We start from the raw sequence: 21,935 nt of genomic DNA, 5'->3' as shown, positions 1-21,935 counted from the left end.
GTTGAGGAGTTCAAAACACATATGATGAAGGAGTTCGAGATGAGTGATATCGGGCTACTCTCGTACTATCTTAGTATCGAGGTGGACCAGAAAAAAGATAGCATCGAGGTGAAGCAGGAAGCTTATGCGAAGAAGGTGTTGAAACAATTTGTAATGGAGGATTGTAACTCGAGCAAGTATCCTATGGAAGCAAAGTTGCAGTTCGGAAAGGATGTGGAAGAAAGCATAGTGGATCTAAAGGCGTATAGGCATATCATCGGGTGTCTTAGGAACTTGACACACACTCGACCCGATATCTCCTATGTAGTTGACATAGTGAGTCGTTACATGGAGAAGCCTACCACTCTACACCAACAAGCAGTAAAACACATTCTTCGTCACGTGAAGGAAACGATGGACTATGGAATTCAGTTAAGAAGAGGACGAGGAGTTGAAGAACTCGTTGGTTTTACTTACAGCGACTTGGTCGATTACACAGACGACAGAAAAAGTACTTGAGGGATGATGTTTTATTTCAACGGGAATTTAATCACCTGGCAATCTCAAAAGCATTGAACTGTTGTATTGTCTTCATGTGAGACGGAGTTTATGGTAGCTACTACAGCGTCGTGCCAAGGACTTTGGTTGAGAAACTTGTTGAGCGAGGTGCTTGGATGCGAGCCGAGGCTGGTAACCCTCTATGTTGACAACAAGTCTGTAATAGCATTAATGAAGAACCCGGTGTTTCATGGACGTAGCAAATACATCGACACTCGGTTCCACTTCATCCGTGAATGCATAGAGAATCGATAGAACGTTGTATAGTTCGTAGGCACTATAGAGCAGCGTGGAGACATTCTCACTAAGGCACTAACAAGAGTTAAATTTGTAGAGATGCGAGAGCTACTCGGCGAGAAGAATCTCGAATCAAATAAATATTACGGGGAGATTGTGAGTTTAAGTATTGATTGTCAAAAAATTGAAAGTTGTAGGCCTTTATTGTCTTTTATACAATTAGGGTTTATTTAATTATTAATGGGCTTGGGTCTGTATCTATAATTAATTTAGGGTTTCTAAGCTAATTACTCATTTATAATGGTTGTTTGTAAAGGTTAATACAACACACTTAAGAATAGTAAGACTTTTTCCTCTTCAACAAATCTTATTGTCCTTCCCTATTTTCCAACGTTTTCTTTCTTCGTAATCATTCTTCAAAGATCCAATAGTCAAAAGTCAACATGGTCGACACAATAATCGACGACACAATCGACACGAACAGCACGATCGGAACGAACGACACGATTCGCGAAATAAGTGACGTTAACCCTAAATCTCTTAGAATTGCATTGATAGCTTTTCTGGACGCTTCTTTCCTGATTTCAAGTGTCGATTAGTTCTCTAATCTTGGGTGTTTTCAGAAGGTAGTCTTTCGAAGCGATTTAGTCGTTAAATCTTTAAAGTTTTAAATTGCCCTTTTTATGCATTTACTCTACTTTATTATTGTCTTCTTCTTTTCAACAATGGGGAAAAGAACAAAAATAAGGCGAAAGAAGTAAAAGAATTCTGGGAAAGTGATACAAGAAAGTGATGGCTGAAATAAAGTAGAAAAAAAGTTTTGAGAATGCTGAAATAAAGCAAAAATAGAGTTCTGAGAATGTTGAAATAGAGCAGAAGGTAAATAGAGAAAACTCTCGGAAAAAAATTAAAATGACAGAAAGTATTCAGGCAGAAGTCAATAAGGATGGAAAATGGAGGGTTGAATATAATTAAAGGGCTAATATTCTTTATGGACTAAAAAATCAAATTACGAAATTGTTGTTTCAAGCGAAGAAATAAGAGATTGTTCTTAACAAGGAAAAAACTTAACAGTCCATAGCCCAACTTAATATTCACTATCTTCAGAACTGTAATTTACTCAAAAAAGAAGAATATAATAAGATAGTTAGCTTGTCTGTAGAGACAATGCGAGAACTAATGAAGTGCTTAAAAACCAAGACTTACACTATAGATGTAACTCCAGTTGGAAAGTAAATGAAGTCTGGAAGAAAACCACTGAATAGAAAGTTGAAACTCAAATACAAGCAAACTTTACTTGTGGAATTTTAAACCAAAGGTTGAAATTCTCAAATCTCCTTTTTAGTTTAAATTACCCTTGAAGTTGAAGAGAAATGCATTAAAGAGTGGGAATATGTAGTTGTTCATAACTATATTGGAAAAAATCGTGTATCTTTCCTGATCACTAAGGATGCCTTACTAAAGAAATGGGAGCACATTAGACTGGAAAAGGTATCTACAAATATCAATGATCTTTATTTTCTAAAGTTGAAGCAGGGAACAAATCTGGAGAATATTCTGAAGTTTGGGCATACTTATATTGGATCAAATTGCATAAAGCTGGAAAGATGGTTTTAAGGAATGAACCTATGTAGCAAACCGAAAGAAATGGCTTAAATTTGGTTCAAACTAGGGAACATTCCGGCTCATATGTACAATGCAGATGCACTTAGTCAAGGCTGTCAAAATCGAGAGTTTGCGTAAAATCGTTAGACCATTGTAAGCTCGTATCGTAAACTCGTAAGAGTTACTTATAAATAATATTAACTATTAAATTATAAATCATTCAAAATATTTTAAACTTAATAAATAAAAATCTTTCAAAATACTTAATAAATTGTTCATAACCAACTTTTAAATCAAGAAATTAAATCATCAACATTTGTCTCATTGTTAACATCAAAGTTGTCTAAATCATCCATAGCATCATCAACTTCAACATAATCATCAACTTCATCATCATCATCTCTTTCTACTCCTTCTTTTTCACCATCTTCCTCGCATATTTCTTCTTCGTTTTCTCTAGATTCAGTACTATCTATAAATAAACGTGTTTGAGATGACGATGAATTATACGCATCATTTTCTTTAGTTATCCACTCATCATCAGAAGAAACATCTTCAACATATTTTCTTAATACTTGCGTGTCATTTAACTTCATGTTGTACATGACAAATACCAAGTCATTCATTTTTTGTTGATGTAGATAATTTCTACGCTTTGTATGCACCTATAGGCAAAGAAGAATATTAATGTTATAATTTTAAACTTTGAATAATTAGGTAAACAAAAAAAAATTAAAATATGTAAAAACATAAATATACCATTTCAAATGCACTCCAATTCCGTTCACATCCAGATGAACTGCAAGTAAGACTAAGTATTCTAATAGCAAACATTTGTAGCTCTGGACATTCATCACCATAAGAATCCCACCATTCAGCTGGAGACTTTGTGCTTATTGCCATTTTTGCAAATTTAGAACCAAATAATCCTCTTGCATTTTTAAATGATTCAAGCTGGCTATCTATCTTACTTATCATATTTTCATCTGTTATCATCCTTTCAATACAACTATATAAACCCTTTTTAATCTGAAAATTAGATTTAAAATCACAACTATAATGATATTGAGGATTTAGATAATAACCAGCAGCATGTAAGGGTTTGTGGAGTTGAATTACCCATCGTTCATCAATGATCTTTCAAATAAGTTCATAACTAAAATGAAGACAAACAATATATTATGAATACATAGATAAATGAATATTTTATATAATAAAAATCAATAAAAATACAAATGTTAGTATGTTACTTACTTTCTCTTTATATTGTTGAAGTTGACTCTAATCTTTTCTTTAGCTTCATCCATTTGTTCATAAATAAAACCCATGGCAGGCTTAACATCTGAATCCACCATTCTAAGTACTTTAATTAGAGGTCTCGCAGCTTTGAGACATGTAATTATATTTGACCATAATCGACTACCAATAACCATTGCCTCAATTTTCTTTCCATCAACCGTACTCGAGAATGAACTTGATTTCCAATTTCTTGAACTAAAGATAGTCATTAGTGGAACTTTTAAATTAATAAAACTCCCTAATGTGAGATATGCAGTGGAAAATCTTGTCTTTGCCGGTCTAATCAAGTTTCTTCCATCAGTAAAATGTCGTAACATAGATATAAGTAGAGTTCTCGAGTATATATACCTTGTTATGCTTTTGGCACTCTGAATTGTCAAGGTATGAACATGTATTTTTTTCTCAAAATCTTCTAACATGAGATCAATACAATGGGCAGCACAAGGAGTCCAATATAACCTTTTTCTTTTTTCCATCAACAACTCACCAACTAATTTGTAATTAGCAGCATTGTCACTAACTATTTGAACAACATTCTCTTCTCCAACTTCTTCTACAATTGCATCTAACATTTGAAATATCTTATCCACTGTCTTAGAAATGTCAGAAGTGTCAATGGAAGTTAAAAAACTGTTCCTTTAGGACTGTTAACCAAAAAATTGCATATAGAACGTCTTTTCTTATCAGTCCAACCATCCGACATAATTGAGCAACCTATTTTTCTCCATTCTATCTTAAAATCTCTTAACAACTCGTGTGTTAGTTCCACCTCTTTCTTTAGATATTTCACTCGTACTTCCTGATAAGTAGGTGGCTTAAATCCTGGACCATGTCTAGCAACCATCTCAAGCGCTTTTTCAAAATAAGGATTTTTCACAACATTGAAAGGAATGACACTTGTATAGAGAAAACGAGAGATCATTTGACAAGCATCTTCCCTTAAATCTTTCTTAAATATTTCACTCACTGTTTTTTGTACGTTTGATCTCTTTATAAAAGATTGTCTCGCACCTTTGTCAAATTGTTTTGAAACAATTTGCATATCCTCTCCTTCATCATCTTCATTCTCATAAATATCTTTTTGTCTTTTTCTTTGTTTTGCCTCATCATTTTTCGATAAAAACTCTCTAACCTTTAATTTCACATCATCAGGAACACTAATACAAGGCTCAGCATCTTTGTGTGTACAAGATAAATGATGTTTGAAACGATATATTCCACCCGAGAATATTTTAGAGCATAATTTGCATTTAACTTTCTTAGAATTGCTATCAACATCAATTCCATACTCCCAACCAATATCAGATCTATTTCCCGGTTTATTCTTACTTAACTTATGAGCAACATAACCCGATAATGACATTGTTTTATAAGTTAGACTAACTCTGCAAAATATAAAACAATAATATTTTAATAAATTAGATATGTCAAATATATTTATCATCTAGTATTAATTAATAAATTATATAAAATGTATGTAATGTAAATAATCATATATTATTTTTATTGTTGTTTATGTGGACATTTTCAAATGATAAAGGAGATTATAAGTTTATAACTAACTGTTATAAATTAGGATAACTATTTAGTTAAAGAAATTATAACTAAAATGCCTAACTAAATTAGGATAAGAATAGTTGAAGTAACTAAACTAGGATTTATTATTAATAAAATAATACTATATAGATAATAGGGCAATGTCTAGGAAAATGTTGAAAAGACAACACTCTGATTCATTGACAATGACTTGTCTTATGATATGTGTGAGTTGGAACTTATCACCATCTAACGGTAAAAAACAGAAAAATAAAAAGTAAAGATACAATGAAGAATGAAAGAAATAGATATTACCTGACATTTAAAAGAAGAAAGGAAGAAGAGCACGGTCAAGAAAGGAAGAAGAGCACGGTCGGTGGTAGTGTTTTAGAGAGAGAAACCTTTAAGTTCTTCATTATCTTCCATTGATGAAAAAAAATAAATATGTTTACGATTTGCCAAGCTTAGATTCAAACAAAAGATGCAATTATTTTGAAGAAGTCGAGGAGTCTTCATTAATACGAAGTAGTTGAGGTAATATTGGTTTAAATTTTAATATTTGAAAATGAGAAAAAGTAGAAATAATAAAACTTACCGATTTTTTCGTTTTCAACGGTTTGACCGAGTCAACACGCGAGTTAGCTTCGATTTTACACTTTTGCGATTTTTTTGACTCGTGACTCGATTTCTTTAAGTAAAAACGCAAACTCGGACGAGTTTACGAGTTGACTCGCGATTTTGACAGCACTGCACTTAGTCACTTTGCTAGTTTATTGGGAAAACCATTGTATATGGACACAATCACGGAAGAAAGAGAACACATCACATATGTTAGGATAAGAATTGAAGTGCACCTTAAAAGTACTCTACCAGCAAAAATGACAGTTATTGACAAAAGAGGTAAGTCCACAGTCATGGATATTTCATATGAATGGAGGTCAAACAGATGTGCATTCTACAATACTTTTGAACATGTGAGTAATCAATGTGAAAAAATAATTGAAGAACATCATGAAATCTTGAGAGTTCAAAAACAGAAGGATAGCCTAAAAGTTTAAAAGTAGAATGAGAAAGCCCAGGAAAATGAAAATGAAGAATCGGGAACTGGAAAGCATCTAGAGGAAACTAAAATGAAGAAGCAGATGATAAAAATGTTGAGGATTCAAAAGAAGGAGAAGATGAAAAATCGGAGAAAGGAGAAGATGAAGAATCAGATAAAAAAGAAGAATTAGAGGGTAAAAATGAAGAAAAATTAGAGGAAGAAAAATGTGAAGAATCAGGGGATGAAAACAATGGAAAATTTAGAAGATGGAAGTGATAGAAAAGCAGTGGAGGAAAGTGAAGAGGAGACTATGAAAGTAGATCCAAACAACTCAGGGAAAAATTGAAGCCAATGAATGCGCAACTCATAAACAAACATCATCATATGCAACAGTTCAATCACCAATATAGTAAATTCTAGATCCAAACAGATCAGGATGCGACGTAAATATAATCGTTGGAATTCGAGGAATGCAAATTGGATTTTGAGGAATGCAAAATGAGATTCTAAAGTAGAGTAAAAGTAGTCAAAGAGAAAGTTCACAACAGAATCAGAATTTTAAAATTGTAGGTCTTGTATGCTTTTGTTTTTTGTTACTATAATCTTTGTTTGTTTGTTTGTTTGTTTTCAATCAAATACTCTAGAGTCGTTGTTTGTCATCCTTTAATCAAAGCTAGAAATTGTCTAACTTTGATTTTGACCCTCTCCCACTTTTTGGTTTTTTAATGAAATAGCGTTAAGCTGTTTTCCCAAAAAAAAAACACTATATTTATCGATTTATTTATTAGTTAAGAATTATGATTTCCCCATAGTAGGCTTACTATATTGTTGTGATTATATAATGAAATTGTTTGAGGGTCATTTTGAGTGTAAAACATCATCATATGCAACAGTTCAATCACCGATATAGTAAATCCTAGATCCAAACAGATCAGGATGCGACTTAAATATAATCGTTGGAATTCGAGGAATGCAAATTAGATTTTGAGGAATGCAAAATGAGATTATAAAGTAGAGTAAAAGTAGTCAAAGAGAAAGTTCACAACAGAATTAGAATTTTAAAATTGTAGATCTTGTATGCTTTTGTTTTTTGTTACTATAATCTTTTTTTGTTTGTTTCTTTTCAATCAAATACTCTAGAGTCGTTGTTTGTCATCATTTAATCAAAGCTAGAGATTGTCTAACTTTGATTTTGACCCTCTCCCACTTTTTGGTTTTTTAATGAAATAGCGTTAAGCTGTTTTCCCAAAAAAAACACTATATTTATCGATTTATTTATTAGTTAAGAATTATGATTTCCCCATAGTAGGCTTACTATATTGTTATGATTATATAATGAAATTGTTTGAGGGTCATTTTGAGTGTAAAATATATGTTGTTTGATGTAATATTTAAGGTTTTATTCATTTCTCGTAGGTGAATGTAATATTTATATATATATATATATATATATATATATATATATATATATATATATATATAGGGGGTTGATCGTCGGTAATATATAACCTATAGTCCCATATTTTAAATATTTAATACTATTATTAATTATATATTATATTATTAATCTTTTTTTTCTTTAATATTAAATTTATATTATACAATATATATAACTATTATAATATATTAATTATTTATAACTTATTTTATATTATTAAAATTTAAAAAATTAAAAAAAATATATAGTTATTATTTTAGGAGCACAAAATTTTTAATTCTTAGGGCCGGACATATATATATATAAAAGGTTTTATACTTATCCCTTCCATCTCTCTTCCATTCCAGACCTTTTCATGGAGGGTTTAAACTTTAAAGCACATGTTTTAAATTATATCATATTAATATTATTGACTATTCCAATAAGATCTTTATCACCTGATTTTGAAATAAGGGATGTTGATAGGTTATTTAGTTCTCGCTTCTATAATATCTGTTATAAACTTAAAACATAATCTTGCTATCATAATCATTAGATAACAAGGATCTACGTGACATCAAAAAGTTGATTTTTATATTATTATATGTATTTTATATTTGTACAACTTAAAATATTTACAATAAATCACAATAAAATTGATTCATCCTAAGAATCTTAAACATCCCTTATTGAATCTTTCATTAGATTTGAAGATTTTCTTTTATTGATTTCTGACCTTCATATATTGATTGTGAGAGAATATTCTACACTTCATGATAATCAAGATTGGTTGTAGTAAGTGTCTAAAGTTCCACAAAACTTTAACTTATTTTAAAATATGAAGTGTAATTTTTTTTAAATGTTTGGTTTGGTTATGATAAACTGACTTTTAACCATACTTGTTTTTTAAATGGTAACGAGATTTATTAATGGATTAGGTAATTTTATCGACATCCCAAAGTGATTTAGAATGAAACTAGAAACAAACTATTGAATATAAGGAAATTAAAGTGTGTCCAAATGAATTCTTTTTGAATAATTCGAGATAAGGATTTTGATTAGAATTCAACTCTACTTAACCCTCAACTCATGGATTAAGTTTACAATCTCTTTTGTAGATGAGAATCATGTGACATTCACTACTCACCTCCTCCAAAGAATTAGATAGAAATAATGATATTGAGACAAACATGTCAAAATTTGTTTGAAAATCCCTTTTGTTTCGCTCTATCTAAATGATTCACTAAAATATTGTAAGGTCTTACACTTCTCAATCAAGAGCCTCTCCTGGTAAAGGCTGGTATGACCCATTTCAAAATTGTTAGATTAAACATTACAAATAATATTTTATAATAGATATTTAAATTTGAATGCATAAGTTGAAAGTTGAGGTAAAATTCAAATATATATATATATAGTTGATTTAAGTCATTTTTTAAATATATATTTCTTAAACTATGTGGAGACATCATCCAGGCCCACAAGAAGGAAGCGACGAGGACGTCGCCAAATTGAGTGGGGGAGAATGTCACGGCCCAATCTTCCTGGCCCAAGAAGAGGAGGCTTAAGGAGAATGTCACGACCCAATATTCCTGGCCCAAGAAGAGGAGGAGGCTTAAGCCCGCTTAAGCCCAACGCAAGGAATATTCTAGCTGGAAGGTAGGTGCTTGATTAATGCATCACTAATTGAGAGTTGAAAGCCATGTCCTTGATTAGCGCATCACTAATTGATACTTAAAAGGAATGTCCTTGATTAGTCCATCACTAATTGACAATTGGAAGGAATCCCTAAATTAGTGCATCACTGATAGACACTTATAAGGAATGCCCTAAATTAGTGTGTCATTAATGTAATAGCTAGAATTAGTCCTATAAATACGTGTGAGGTATTATATTGTAAATCACCAAGTATTCAAGTAATATAATACTATTCTTTGTAAGACTTTACTCTCTCTCTAGAATTTTTGTGTCAATTTTATTAAATGTCGAGTGTTGCGTCGAGTAAGGCTGAATAGTTACTCGTTTTTGCAGAGATCGTAACTAGTGCCGCACGGATCGTCAGTGAAAAGATTGTACCCATGACATCAAGCACCTGACTCCCCGATCTATGCACTCACAAAACAAGTAAAATTGTTCAAACATTAATCTACTAAGCTGACGCAAATCTCTAGCTATCCCACGAATTCTATAACGTAACTTAGACTAATTAGACACGTATACTCAAACTAACTAGATACTCACTTGGAACTAGGATCGCGAGGTTAATATGATGTAGTCGCCCACCTGAGGAAGAGTGCTTACCCTCTAGCTATCTACGGATCTGTTCTACGGACTATAGTGGCGTACAATTATTGTACTTGGATTTCCACCCGCACCAGGACGTAAAACTCTTCGGTTATCTCACAAAGCTCTTTTTTCAGACTATAATAGATTGAGATCAATACACCGCGTTCAGCAATCATTAGAATAATAAAAATCATTTAGTTATTTCACATAGTTGGTTTTCAAGCCATATTCGCTTGAGATTAATACATCATTCTCATAAGTCCGAAAGATGATGCGAACCTCGTGCAATATTACGTAATGTCTCGATATCTATGTCCAGATGAGATATTTGCGTCACCAGTCAATACATTGGCCAGAGTTAAAAAAAACAATCCTATCACGTTTCACGAATAAAATAAATATGAACATCTTTCAAGATCCAAACTCACCGATAAAGCAACCAACGAACATGAGAATCGGGGTATCATGACGTATTTGACAATTTACTTTATTTTGGTAATGGTGAAGGAAGACATGCATGATTAGTTAGGTCAATGTTCAACTATTAAGAATTAGTAGAGAATATTAGGTCTAGTTCAACTAACTACAAGAAACAATTATTTATAAAACTATAGAATAAATAAATCAAAAAATCTTTTAATAGAGAATATTAGGACTAGTTCAATTAGCTACAAGTAAAAACTATTTAAAAAACTATAGAATAAATAAATAAAAAAATATTTTCGTGGATGGTTATTAATGACATGGAAATGGAAATAACAACAAAAACGTGAAGAACAAAAGAAATAAAAGTGTTTGAAATATGAAACTTTTTATCTTTATTATTTGATTATTCATAGAACTATATTTGTATTATATTTATATAGTAAAAATAAAAAAAAATAAAGTAAATAAAGAATTAAAAATACAATCAAATATATTTAATTCTAAACCAAACTCTTTATTGTATATTGTTTTCTTTCTTGTAAGTGTTGGAGACAGTTAACTAAAGCCTTTTGGACCAAAACTTAATGGTAGATAATACCCAATTGTAATATCTATGTAGACACTTTGCTTTCAGTATTATAATTAAAATTTTAGGTTTATTTTATAAATAAATTAAACAAATTAAAATAAACTTAAAATGAATATTTATTTTATAATTTAGTGTGTTTTGTGTTGTTTCACTTTACAGAAAAAAAAATCACATGTTCAAATGGGCCTAGGACTTCAGCCATGTGTATGGCTAATGTTTGATTCTCTTTTTTTTACCATATTGGTGGATAAAATAGAAGGAAAAAGAGAAGAAATGGGATCCGAATCAAGTGCTCTCTCTCCACTTTCAGTTGTTTTCAGTTGTGGCTCGATTTGACAGTAGAGAAGTTCCTTATTCAATTTCCAACTAAGCATGAAATAATGAATAACATATGAGTGGTTTTTTCTCTTCTTCCGACGACACTCATAGACAATGATAAAGAGAATAATCATATTTTTTAAGATATTTTTTCGTTTGTTTCACTAGTGATGCAATGAATTTCTGAAGTTATATCTAATTTTCTTCATTTATTTTACATTTTTCAATGATTCAGAACTAGATCTATCATCATGAAAGATTCATTAATAACTAAAAACCTTACTATTTACATGATTTATCTATGAAAATTATTTGTGAATTTGAGTAAAAAAATAGGTAATAGTTGTTTACTAATATCTATTTCACTTGGTCTTCTTGTTGCTTTCCTCTCTATATTTATGTATATATTTTGGGATTAAGTTGGAGACGGCATGTGACTGAAATATCTCCAACCACATTGAACTGTCTCAACATAGATGATAGATCCATCGCCGTCAAAAAGGTTTAAGCTTCATTTGTCTTTACATTCAATTTTATTTTGTTATTTTCACTTGAATATAAATAAATAAAAACAAAGTATATTCTTAATCATTAAAGAAGCTTTAATGAAACAGTGGACGGAAAAAGGGTTGGAGAAGATCTATGCAAATATCCATGATCTCTACTTTCTTCAATTCAAGAACGGGTCAAATATGGATGAAATTTTCGAACATGAATATACATATATTGGATCCAACCACATGAAGTTGGAAAGACAGTCTGAATATTTGAACATGTTAAGTAACCTTAAGGAGACAACACATATATGGTTCAAATTTTGGAATATCCCGACACACATGTACAAAGCAAAAGTCGTTAGTCATTTTGTAGGGTTATTGGGAAAACCATTATATATGGACCCAATAATAGATGAAGAGCATGTATCCTTTGCTAGAATTAGCATAGAGGTGAATCTTCGTAGCACATTGCCGAATAATATGATAGTGGTCGATAGGAAAGGAAAATATAATGTCATGGGAATCACTTATAAGTGTAGACCAGACATGTATGCATTTTACATTACTTTCCAACATGCCGGCATGAAATGTGCTCAAGCTATGGAAGAATAGCAGAAGATACTGAAAGGCTAAGAAGCAAAAAAAAAACAGAAAAAAGAAACAGAGGAGTCTAAGAACAAAGAGAAAAAAAGCAGAAACCAAAGAGGACTGTGAAAATGAAAAAATCAATGAAATTAAAGAAGATATGTTAAGAGGGTTTCTGTTGAAGAAGAGAATAAAGGCAGCAATGAAACCGAAAATGAAGAAGATGAAGTAAGTTGAATCTCAAATAAGTCAAGATGTAATACATGAAACCAAATATGAGGATACTCAGAATAATCAAGCTGAAGTAGAGGATACCATAGATGAAGCTGAAAGAAGCATAGATAAGAATCCTAAAACTGAAGTTGAGAACAACAAAGATAAGAATTCTGAAATCCTGAAAAAGAATCTTTTCTATCAGATTAGCATGGGTTCGTTCAAAAAAAGATTACACAATAAGAATAAGAAAGCTTCATCATCTTCTTAAATTCAATCTCCTTTCATCATATGGGGAAGGGGTAGGGGAAGGGGTAGGGGAAGGGGAAGAAGGCCACAGGACGCAGTAGGCTTATATGGAAATAAACATTCTAATTCGGATAATTATGAACTGCTTTGATTGTAATCTTTTAGTTTGTAACATTTGTTGTATGGTTGTGTGAATGACACTAATCAGATACTTTAGGGTCGGTTAATTGTCATCATTTAATTATAGTTAGGGTATGTCTAGTTATAATTTTGACCCTCTCACTTTTGAGAATTTTAATGAAATGATATTAATCGTTTTCCAAAAAAAAATCAATATGTATACATTTAAATATGTTTGAGATAATAAACTACTATATAAATATATATATATATATATATATATAAGCCTATATAATATATATTTAATAACAAGTATAAGAAATATATATATATATATATATATTATACGTATATAAAATAAATACAGATAGTCTATGAGGTATGAGGAAGGTATAGAGTATAAACTGTGCAAGCTTGGGTAATTGTGAACTTGGCATGCGTTGGTAAAATCAGTTTCTTTAATTTTTTTTTATATGTTCCTTGTTTATATATCTATAGTTTTATTCACTTTTTTAAAAAACGAAGAAAACAAAATACAGATACTAATAAATATGTATGTGATATACATGCTAAAATAATAATAATAAAATATATGATCATCATTATGCCTTTCAATAGTTTAAAATGTTTATTTATATATAAACAAAAAACACAAAAATATATTCCTTAAAGTCTCGGTTGAATTTTATTCTTTAGACTAATTTTAAGGTTTTAAAATACGCGGTCTGACCGGCGGTCCAACCGGTCCGACCGCGAAACGGTTTGGTGAGCGGTCCGGGTTTTACCTTCAAAACGGTCACCTTTCGAACCGGTCAAAATCCGGTCCGACCGGCCGGCTTAACCTGAAAAACAAACCGGTTTTTTCCGGTTGGAAAGGTAAATTATATAAATTTTATATAATTATTATTATAATAATATTTAATTATTTTTGTTTGTCTGTACTCAGTACTTTACTAGCTGTGAGCTCTGTGAGCCTATATTTATTAATTATTATTACTTTTTTCTTTTGTTTTTGCTTTTGCTTTAACTTATCTTTTGCTTTAACTTATCATAGTAAACACTAAACAGAAATAGAGACAAAGAAAGAAATGACGAAGGAGAAAGGTTGAAGACGAAGGAGAAAGACGATTATCTACTTTAGATCTTCGGCTGTTCTTCAGATCTACATTTGTTTGTCAAATTTTCGGCTGTTCTTCAGTAAGTATGAATTCTTGTAGTATTTCCGAATATGCAATTAGGATTCATTGTTTAATTAGGGTTTAGAAGAGAATGAGCAGCAAACAATGAATATGCAATTAGGATTCATTCTTTAATTAGGGTTTTTTAATTTATGTATTGTAATTACTAATTAGGGTTCTTCAATGTGATGTGCGGGTTTATTAATTTGCTTATTGTTTAATGGATTTGCTGACTGTTGATTGCTTCAATTTAATTATTGGTATTGAATTTGTTGAGTGATTGTTGGATGTGGGTAAACTAGTTTTAATTTAGATATTGTTGATTGATTGTTGGATGTGGGTAAACTGGTTTTAATTTAGGTATTGTTGTATTAATATATTTAAATTTATTTTAAAAAAAAAGAAAAAAAATCTGGTTCAACCAGTGGTTTAACCGGTTGAACCAGTCGGACCGAAGTACAGCACAAAAACCGGGTTGATGAACGAAACGGTTTTCAAAACCTTGCTAATTTTAACCTTTGAAATATTATAAGCTTTTCTAGTCCAGGCATGTTCAAAAGGTAGTAACAAAATTTATTTTAGATTTAGGACACATGACATAGATGCATACCCTAGGAATATAATAATTCAAAACTAGACACATATTTAGATTTAAATTTACCTTTAGATGCATGACCTAGGATTGAAAAAATAAAATATAAAATAATATTATTTTAAATGTTCAAAAGTTTAAAGTAGAGATTGCAATGTAACATGTATGTGAGACATAGCGCAAGAACCCTTTTTCATTTGTAACTGTTGGGTCAAATTATTTTGACTAAGTGTTGAAATAGTTTGACTATTGGAATTTTGATGATGAAATGATGAATAGATTATATATGCGTCTAACTATCTTTGATGAAGGTGTATCGAAGTCAGATTTCATAAGACTTGGTTTTAATGAGGTTCATTAGACCGATTTGATATTAGATGCATGATGTTAGACGTGTAGTCTAACTAGCGAAGTTAGACGTGTAGTCTAACTAAGCGGTATTAGACGTGCAATCTAACTAGAGGAATTAGACGTGTAGTCTAACTTGTGGAGTTAGACGTGCAGTCTAATAGACTTGGAATTAGACGTGCAGTCTAACTCATGGAGTTAGACGTGCAGTCTAACTCGTGGAGTTAGACATGCAGTCTAATGGACTCGTAATTAGACGTGCAGTCTAACTCGTGGAGTTAGACATGTAGTCTAATGGACTCGTAATTAGACGTGCAGTCTAACTCATGGAGTTAGACGTGCAGTCTTATGAATTCGTAATTAGACGTGCAGTTTAACTCGTGGAGTTTGACGTGCAGTCTAATGGACTCGTAATTAGACGTGCAGTCTAACTCGTGGAGTTAGACATGCAATCTAATGGACTCGTAATTAGATGTGCAGTCTAACTCGTGGAGTTAGACGTGCAGTCTAATGAATTCGTAATTAGACGTGCATTCTAACTCGTGGAGTTAGACGTGCAGTCTAATGGACTCGTAATTAGACGTGCAGTCTAATGGACTCGTAATTAGACGTGTAGTCTAACTCGTAGAGTTAGACGTACTAGTCTAATGGATTGTGAAACTTAGACGTAGACTCTAACTCCTTCAGACTAGTCTGAAGGAGAATCGTAATTAGACGTGCAGTCTAATAGAAAGAGAAAATTAAACATGCAGTCTAACTGGTGAAAGTTAGACGTGCAGTCTAACTCCTTCAGATTAGTCAGAAGTGATTGTAATTAGACGTAAGTCTAATCCCGTTAGACCAGGTAGCCTAATGGAGTATGTTATTAGACGGAGACGTTTGATTTCATTAGACGAGGTTGTCTAATTGAAATATGTCTAATGGCTTGCATAAGTAGTTGCTTGAAGCTAGCACTCGCCTACCCACGTTCTACAGCTGTATGCTACTCTTGCTCTATTTTCTAGTGAAGATCAATACGACAGCCCTATGCAACCAATCAATAAATGACACATAAGCGAATATCCTTCCCACTACTTGTTTTGCAGGTAAATCCCTGAAGAATATTCGACGCACTACCTGTTGTGTACGGCCACGATCCTTGTATTCAGAGTTTGTTGTGTACTATGGAGGCGTTCCAATGGAAAGTGCCACGTATCATTCTGAAAATTTGACCGTTGGTACTTGTGCATATTTAAATATTCTAAAGGACAACGGACGACAAGCTGGAAATCGATCACTCTCGCGCTGAATCTGTCTTGCTTACTGAAATTACTAAGAAATCAAGCTTTTGAATATTCATACTGTGAGCTGCTTTCCTGATTGTATTGTGCATTAATAAAGAGAGAGTTAGAATCAAAGTATCCTTTAGCTGAGTGATATTCTTCATCTTGTAAGTTGAATAGAGTATGTTCTGTTCAACAGTGATCTAAGTGTGTGCAAACTGTATTTGATTCATATCATATTATAGTGAATCCTTCCGGTGGTTGGAAGAAGGGGTGACGTAGGAGAGTTTGCTCCGAACATTCATAAACAAACTGATGTGTTGTTCTTTTCTGTCATCTTCTCATTTTTCATCTTAAGCTTCAAACCTAAGTAAACATTTCTGCACTTGATTCTGTTTCAAGTGTTTACAAGGGTTTGCGTAGAATAGAAAGTGAATTAAATCTCTAACAAGATTTCTTTCAAACTGTTTTTCATAAGCCTTTATCAATCGCCAGACCCTCGTCTCTATTGATTAATCTGATCCTATCAGTAACCAAACACCGAACTAAGAGCATAATCTCTAAAACGCGTTTAAACACGTAAAATGTTTTTCTTTCATAATTTCACGAGAAGTAAATTAGGTGGCGACTCTAAAAAAGTCAAAGTTAGTCGACGTTTTTAAATGCACTCTAATCAAGCCTACCATTTTGATTTCTCGTCTAACTTGAGATTCAGGAGAAAGGTGAGTTATGAGACACGACAATCCAGTATCAAAAATCCCTTCTTAGGAAGTTTCAATTTTTTGCATTACAATATTTAATATCCTATTTCAAGTGAAATGATGCGATAGAAATCATGAACTTTGTTAGGGAGACGAACAAAGAAATGTGAAAATAAATGAACTAAGAGACAAAGAGAATTGGTGCAAGAGAGCATTTGTCTCGATATTGACATCAACTTTTGTAGTCAACACCGACTCTTGTAGTTCAGATCGAGTATTGTAGCTGCCTCGATTTCTGTATCCATTTCATTTGTATTTTGTCTCTAGCTTTTTTGTTCAGCTTCAATCTTTTTGTCTTTCACATCCATCTTTTACGTTTCATCTGACAAGCTCGAACATACGACCTCATCTATGCTAAAAGAGAGGATTATGTCATCCAACTTATGATATTATCAAAACCAACTAATTATATATGGAGTACTTTGTTTTACTTTAAAAAATATTCTCTTTTCATTTTTTTGTGAAATGTATATATTTTTACTTTTCAAAAAACAATGGTTAATTGTTATTTAGGCTTTTTCGGATTTGAGTTATTTGAATAATCTAGTGAGAGATAAATAATTATTGGTGATTATTTTTAGTAGGTGATATTTTTTTTGATAAAAAGACTTAAAATATATTGATATATATAAATAAAATAAAATAAATAATAATTTAAAATATACGACGTTTTAGTATTTTGGTTAATGAATTAAGTAATGTGATGGATGAGAAAAAGAGAGAAATGATGTTTGAGTGTTTGAGTTATTTAATGTGGCATCAGATTGTTTTTATTAAGGTGATAATTGTTATCCATTTTTATTTTCTTCTTCTCTATCAAATATTTTTTGGGGAATTAAAGGAGAACGTTATGATACCCCAAGAACCATGATCCCCCGCTTGAACTCAAAGCACTTAGATGGAATCAAACTCGTGATCTTTTGGTCTCTTAAGTCGACTTTTACCACTAGAATACATTAGTAGGGTTAATGGGACAATGGATTAATCAAATTGCTCGCAAATACACTTAACCATTTAACTAGACGCATAATTTATCACTTGAAAGGCTCGAGTCCAGGACCTCAAAAAAGGCTAAGAATATTCACATTTTGTTGCTGCTAGGCTAGAAGAGGAGATAAATGAGACAAAAGATTAAGCACACATATCTCGCAAACACACTTAACCATTTAACTAGGCGCAAAACTTGTTGTCTGACGAGCTCGAACCCAAGAGCTCAAGGAGGCTGAGAATATTCACATCTTTTTGTTGCTTGGTTAGAAAAGAGGATAATCTCTCCATCAAATATAAGTCGAGTTTCCTTCATTTTTCTCCCTCTTTCACATCTTGTTGGAAATATTCAGTTTGGTTACTTCAACCAATTTCATTCCCTTAAAGTTGAGTCCAACCAACATTAAGATATTTAATGAAGACAATCTTTTAAATTTATTGAGAGAATTTAAATGTTTTAAACGGTAATTACACAATGAATTCGATATTTTATTAGTTTTGTTTGAATAGTTATCATTAACACTATATATATCTAATGCAAGGTACAAAGAGAAAAGCTCTAAAGATTTCTGATGATCTTCTGACAACGACGAATTTTTGAAATTCTTCTCAAAGAACGTGCACATTATTCTACTCAGCAATAATAACAAATCAGAAATTCAATTTCATCACTGGAAAAGTAAGAAACGTCGTTCGTCGATTGAAACACGATCGGTACTCCCTGAGGACGTACTTCTCATGGTGGCTAAAAAGGATTATGCCAAGCTAGAGTGGGAGACGTTAAATACAATGCATGTTAGAGTGGAGAGAGTTAAGGAGGCAAAATTGCAAACCTTGAAAACACAATTCGAGGCGATTCGCATGAAGAATGGGGAATCGGTGGATGACTTCGCCATGAAATTGACATCCATCGTGACTGGTATTCGCTCGTTGGGTAAGAAGGTGGAGGAGATCTATGTCATCAAGAAGTTCCTTAGAGCCTTACCAAAAACATACATGCAGATTGTTACAGCGATCGAGCAATTTAGTGACCTCAAGAATATGACCGTCGAGGAGATCGTCGGTCGTCTCAAAGTCCACGAGGAGAGACTTCGCTGTTGGGTTTTGGGCTCATATTTAATTAGAGTTTATATATTGTAATTGGGCTTTAAGCTTTTATTGGGCTTAGGAGTAGTAGTTTAGTCTTTTGGCTTTTGATGTACTCCTATAAATAGAGACATTGTAACCTAGGGTTACTTGGACCATTATTCCATGGAATATCAATAGAATGGACGACTCCCCGAGGATGTAGGCATTGTTGGCCGAACCTCGTTATATCTTGTGTTCTTTATTATTCTTTACCACTTTATCTCTATATCTTCTTTTATCGTGTGTTTAGATTAGATCGTTTCTCAACAAGTGGTATCAGAGCATGTTTTTAGAATGTTTAACCTAATCTATTTGTGAAGATATTACGGAAACCCTAACCACCATTGAAGAAGTTGTTGGATATTTGTGCTTTTGTTGAAGATGGCTATTGGAGAAACGACATTAGTTGTAGAAGAATTAGCCGTTGTGAAGATTTGAGTCGGAATCTTCAATTGCTAAGAAGATGTCAACGGTCGTTAAAGTAATTCTCATTTTTGGGTGATGTTGTCTTGAGAAGAAGAGAGAAGAAGACAATGGTCTTTTGTTCTTCTCGGAGGCGCCAATGGGTGCAGGTGACGAAAAGTCGTCGTGTAAGCAACAACACCAGAATGAAGAAGATGAGGTATATTCTTTTGGTCTATTAAAATATACAAAAAAATATATATATATCTCCATATATATCTCCATATATATATTCCATATAAATAGATATTATATTATAATATAATATAATATATATAGAGAGAAGCCAAGAATCTTTGAAGCTGTCAACAATTAAGACTTTTTCAACTAAGACTTTTTATTTAAGTCTTGTTTGATTTTATAAAATAGGTTTAAGACCTATCTGTTCCAATTTTCACAAGTAAAGCCTTGTTTGATTTTAATCAAACTCTCAAAGCTTTGTATGCTTTGATCTTGGATTTGTATTGAGACTTGTTTGACTTGAATTTCACAAATATGGAGATTTGTGATTTATCTTCTAAGAGATTTGATATTCGTCATTATGGAGATTGAAAATTGGAGTTGAAAAAGAAGGTGGAGTACTTATTCGATGTTGCAGATTATGGAAGAAAATTGATGCAACATGTAAAGGGTTTTCTGATTAAAGCGGATGGCTTTAATGTTTGTTTGCAAGAGTGTGATTTTGATATGTGTGTATAAAGGCCGAATTTGGATTTGCATCAAACCTTGTGAGTAGGTTTTGATTGGCAATTCCGGTAAATGCTGGTGCGAAGTTTTCAAGTGGGTATTGATGCCTCAAGGGTTCTACCAAGAATGATAATTTCTAAGGTATGAGTTGAGGATGCACTAATCATATATATGGTCTGTTATTCTTTCTATGCGGGATTTTGCTAGAAGAATGTGGAGAACAAACGATACATCTTCATGCTTATTGAAAATTAGTTGGAGGTTTTATTATAACCGATTGTTGTCTTGGCATACATGGGTGACATTATTTCACTATGGCGAGGGCTTTGACTTGAAGAAATTCTCGGCTGAAATAAGTTTGGAGAGATTTTTCTTTGGAAACCGGTTATTGAAGAAGTCAAATTAAAAGAAGGGTAGAGAGAAAATCTAGTAGTAGATTTTCGCCTACAGCCGCACAGGGTTCATCAAACTGACGATGGAAGATTCAAACAGAGTCCGATTGCGCTGAGATTTTGTCGAGAGGGTTGGTAACTCATTCCTCTACATTTTCAATGGTCGGATCAAGGTTTGGACGTCTCGAAGTTTGTTTTTCTAGGGCTTAAAGTGTCTGCCTATTTTAGTTTTATTTGACTTATTTGGGACCAAAAAGTTTGTATCTTTTTGGTTATGACCTCATCTTATTGGAAGAGCTAATCAATATGAAGACGGTGGTGAGAATATGTGCTTTTACACTTGACAAAAACATGATCGAATATAGGAAGTTATTATCAAAATGGTGTTTACCGATGATAACATTGTCGACATGTTGACAGGGCAATCCTTCATGCCAAAATTGCAAGATTGCATTGAGTTGGCGGGTGATTAAAGATTGAAACAATTCCAGCTAACACATATTATGAATGAAAGACCAGGAAGAGGAAGACTAATGAAAGACATTTATAAGTTGAGGTGGAGACATCTTGAAAGCAACTCTCAAACGACCGAGAAAAAATCATTGCATTATCTTCTAATGTGAGAAGATAAATAAAAACCTTGAGTGAGATTCCTAGTCATGAAAAAGGGGCTAGATGGGAGACTCAGTTAACTCGAAGGTGATGATTTTGTTACTTCTTTTGTTCTATCTTATTTGTCTATACATTGTGGATCATATATTAGATGAATGGGATGATTGAGACCTTGAATAGGGATTCCTAGTCATGAAAAAGGGGCTAGATGAGAGGTTCGATCAATTCAAATGAAAGGATATTCGATTTCTTTCAGAGAAACTATAGATGATCATTTGAAGCATGGGTGAAGACAATTGAAGAGAGAGATATTGAATATCGAAATAATATTCTTGGATTGCTAGGCATTTTTGGACTCAAGAAACTAGCATATTGCAAGTTAATGTGTTCAAGGAGAAGTATGAGGTTCAAGTTGGTTGAATATGCAACGTTTAAGGCAAGATGGGTGACAAATACTTTGTCAGATCTTGAGCTAAAGAAAAGAGATGTCGTGATAGCCTAATTTATTTGTTATGAAGTAGACGATAAAGGTTCGTCTTGGGTCTTCTCGTTTTTTGATCGATATCTTAT

The 21,935-nt window shown here is 32.4% G+C and overlaps 1 protein-coding gene across 1 annotated transcript; it reads right to left on the bottom strand.

Annotated features, from left to right (window-relative positions):
* Positions 1-2,672: 2,672 nt before the first annotated feature.
* Positions 2,673-5,041, bottom strand: LOC124939189. The gene is made up of 5 exons (XM_047479692.1): positions 4,811-5,041; positions 4,027-4,271; positions 3,634-3,873; positions 3,139-3,433; positions 2,673-3,044 (listed from the first exon to the last, which is right to left on the bottom strand). Exons 1-5 carry the CDS (start codon positions 5,039-5,041, stop codon positions 2,673-2,675), a joined length of 1,383 nt encoding a protein of 460 aa, XP_047335648.1.
* Between the last annotated feature and the right edge of the window lie 16,894 nt (positions 5,042-21,935).

The sequence above is a fragment of the Impatiens glandulifera genome, chromosome 5 (assembly GCF_907164915.1).
Source record: "Impatiens glandulifera chromosome 5, dImpGla2.1, whole genome shotgun sequence".
In the NCBI taxonomy this organism is placed as follows: domain Eukaryota; kingdom Viridiplantae; phylum Streptophyta; class Magnoliopsida; order Ericales; family Balsaminaceae; genus Impatiens; species Impatiens glandulifera.
This window is presented reverse-complemented; position numbering and strand designations above follow the sequence as displayed.

Excerpts from the sequence above, each read along its gene's own strand:
- LOC124939189 (XM_047479692.1), bottom strand. The coding sequence starts at position 5,041 with ATGTCATTATCGGGTTATGTTGCTCATAAGTTAAGTAAGAATAAACCG. Across the intron at positions 4,272-4,810 it reads CTGATGATGTGAAATTAAAG|ACAGTGGATAAGATATTTCA; the intron begins GTTAGAGAGTTT and ends GACATTTCTAAG. Across the intron at positions 3,874-4,026 it reads AGTGCCAAAAGCATAACAAG|TTCAAGAAATTGGAAATCAA; the intron begins GTATATATACTC and ends GACTATCTTTAG.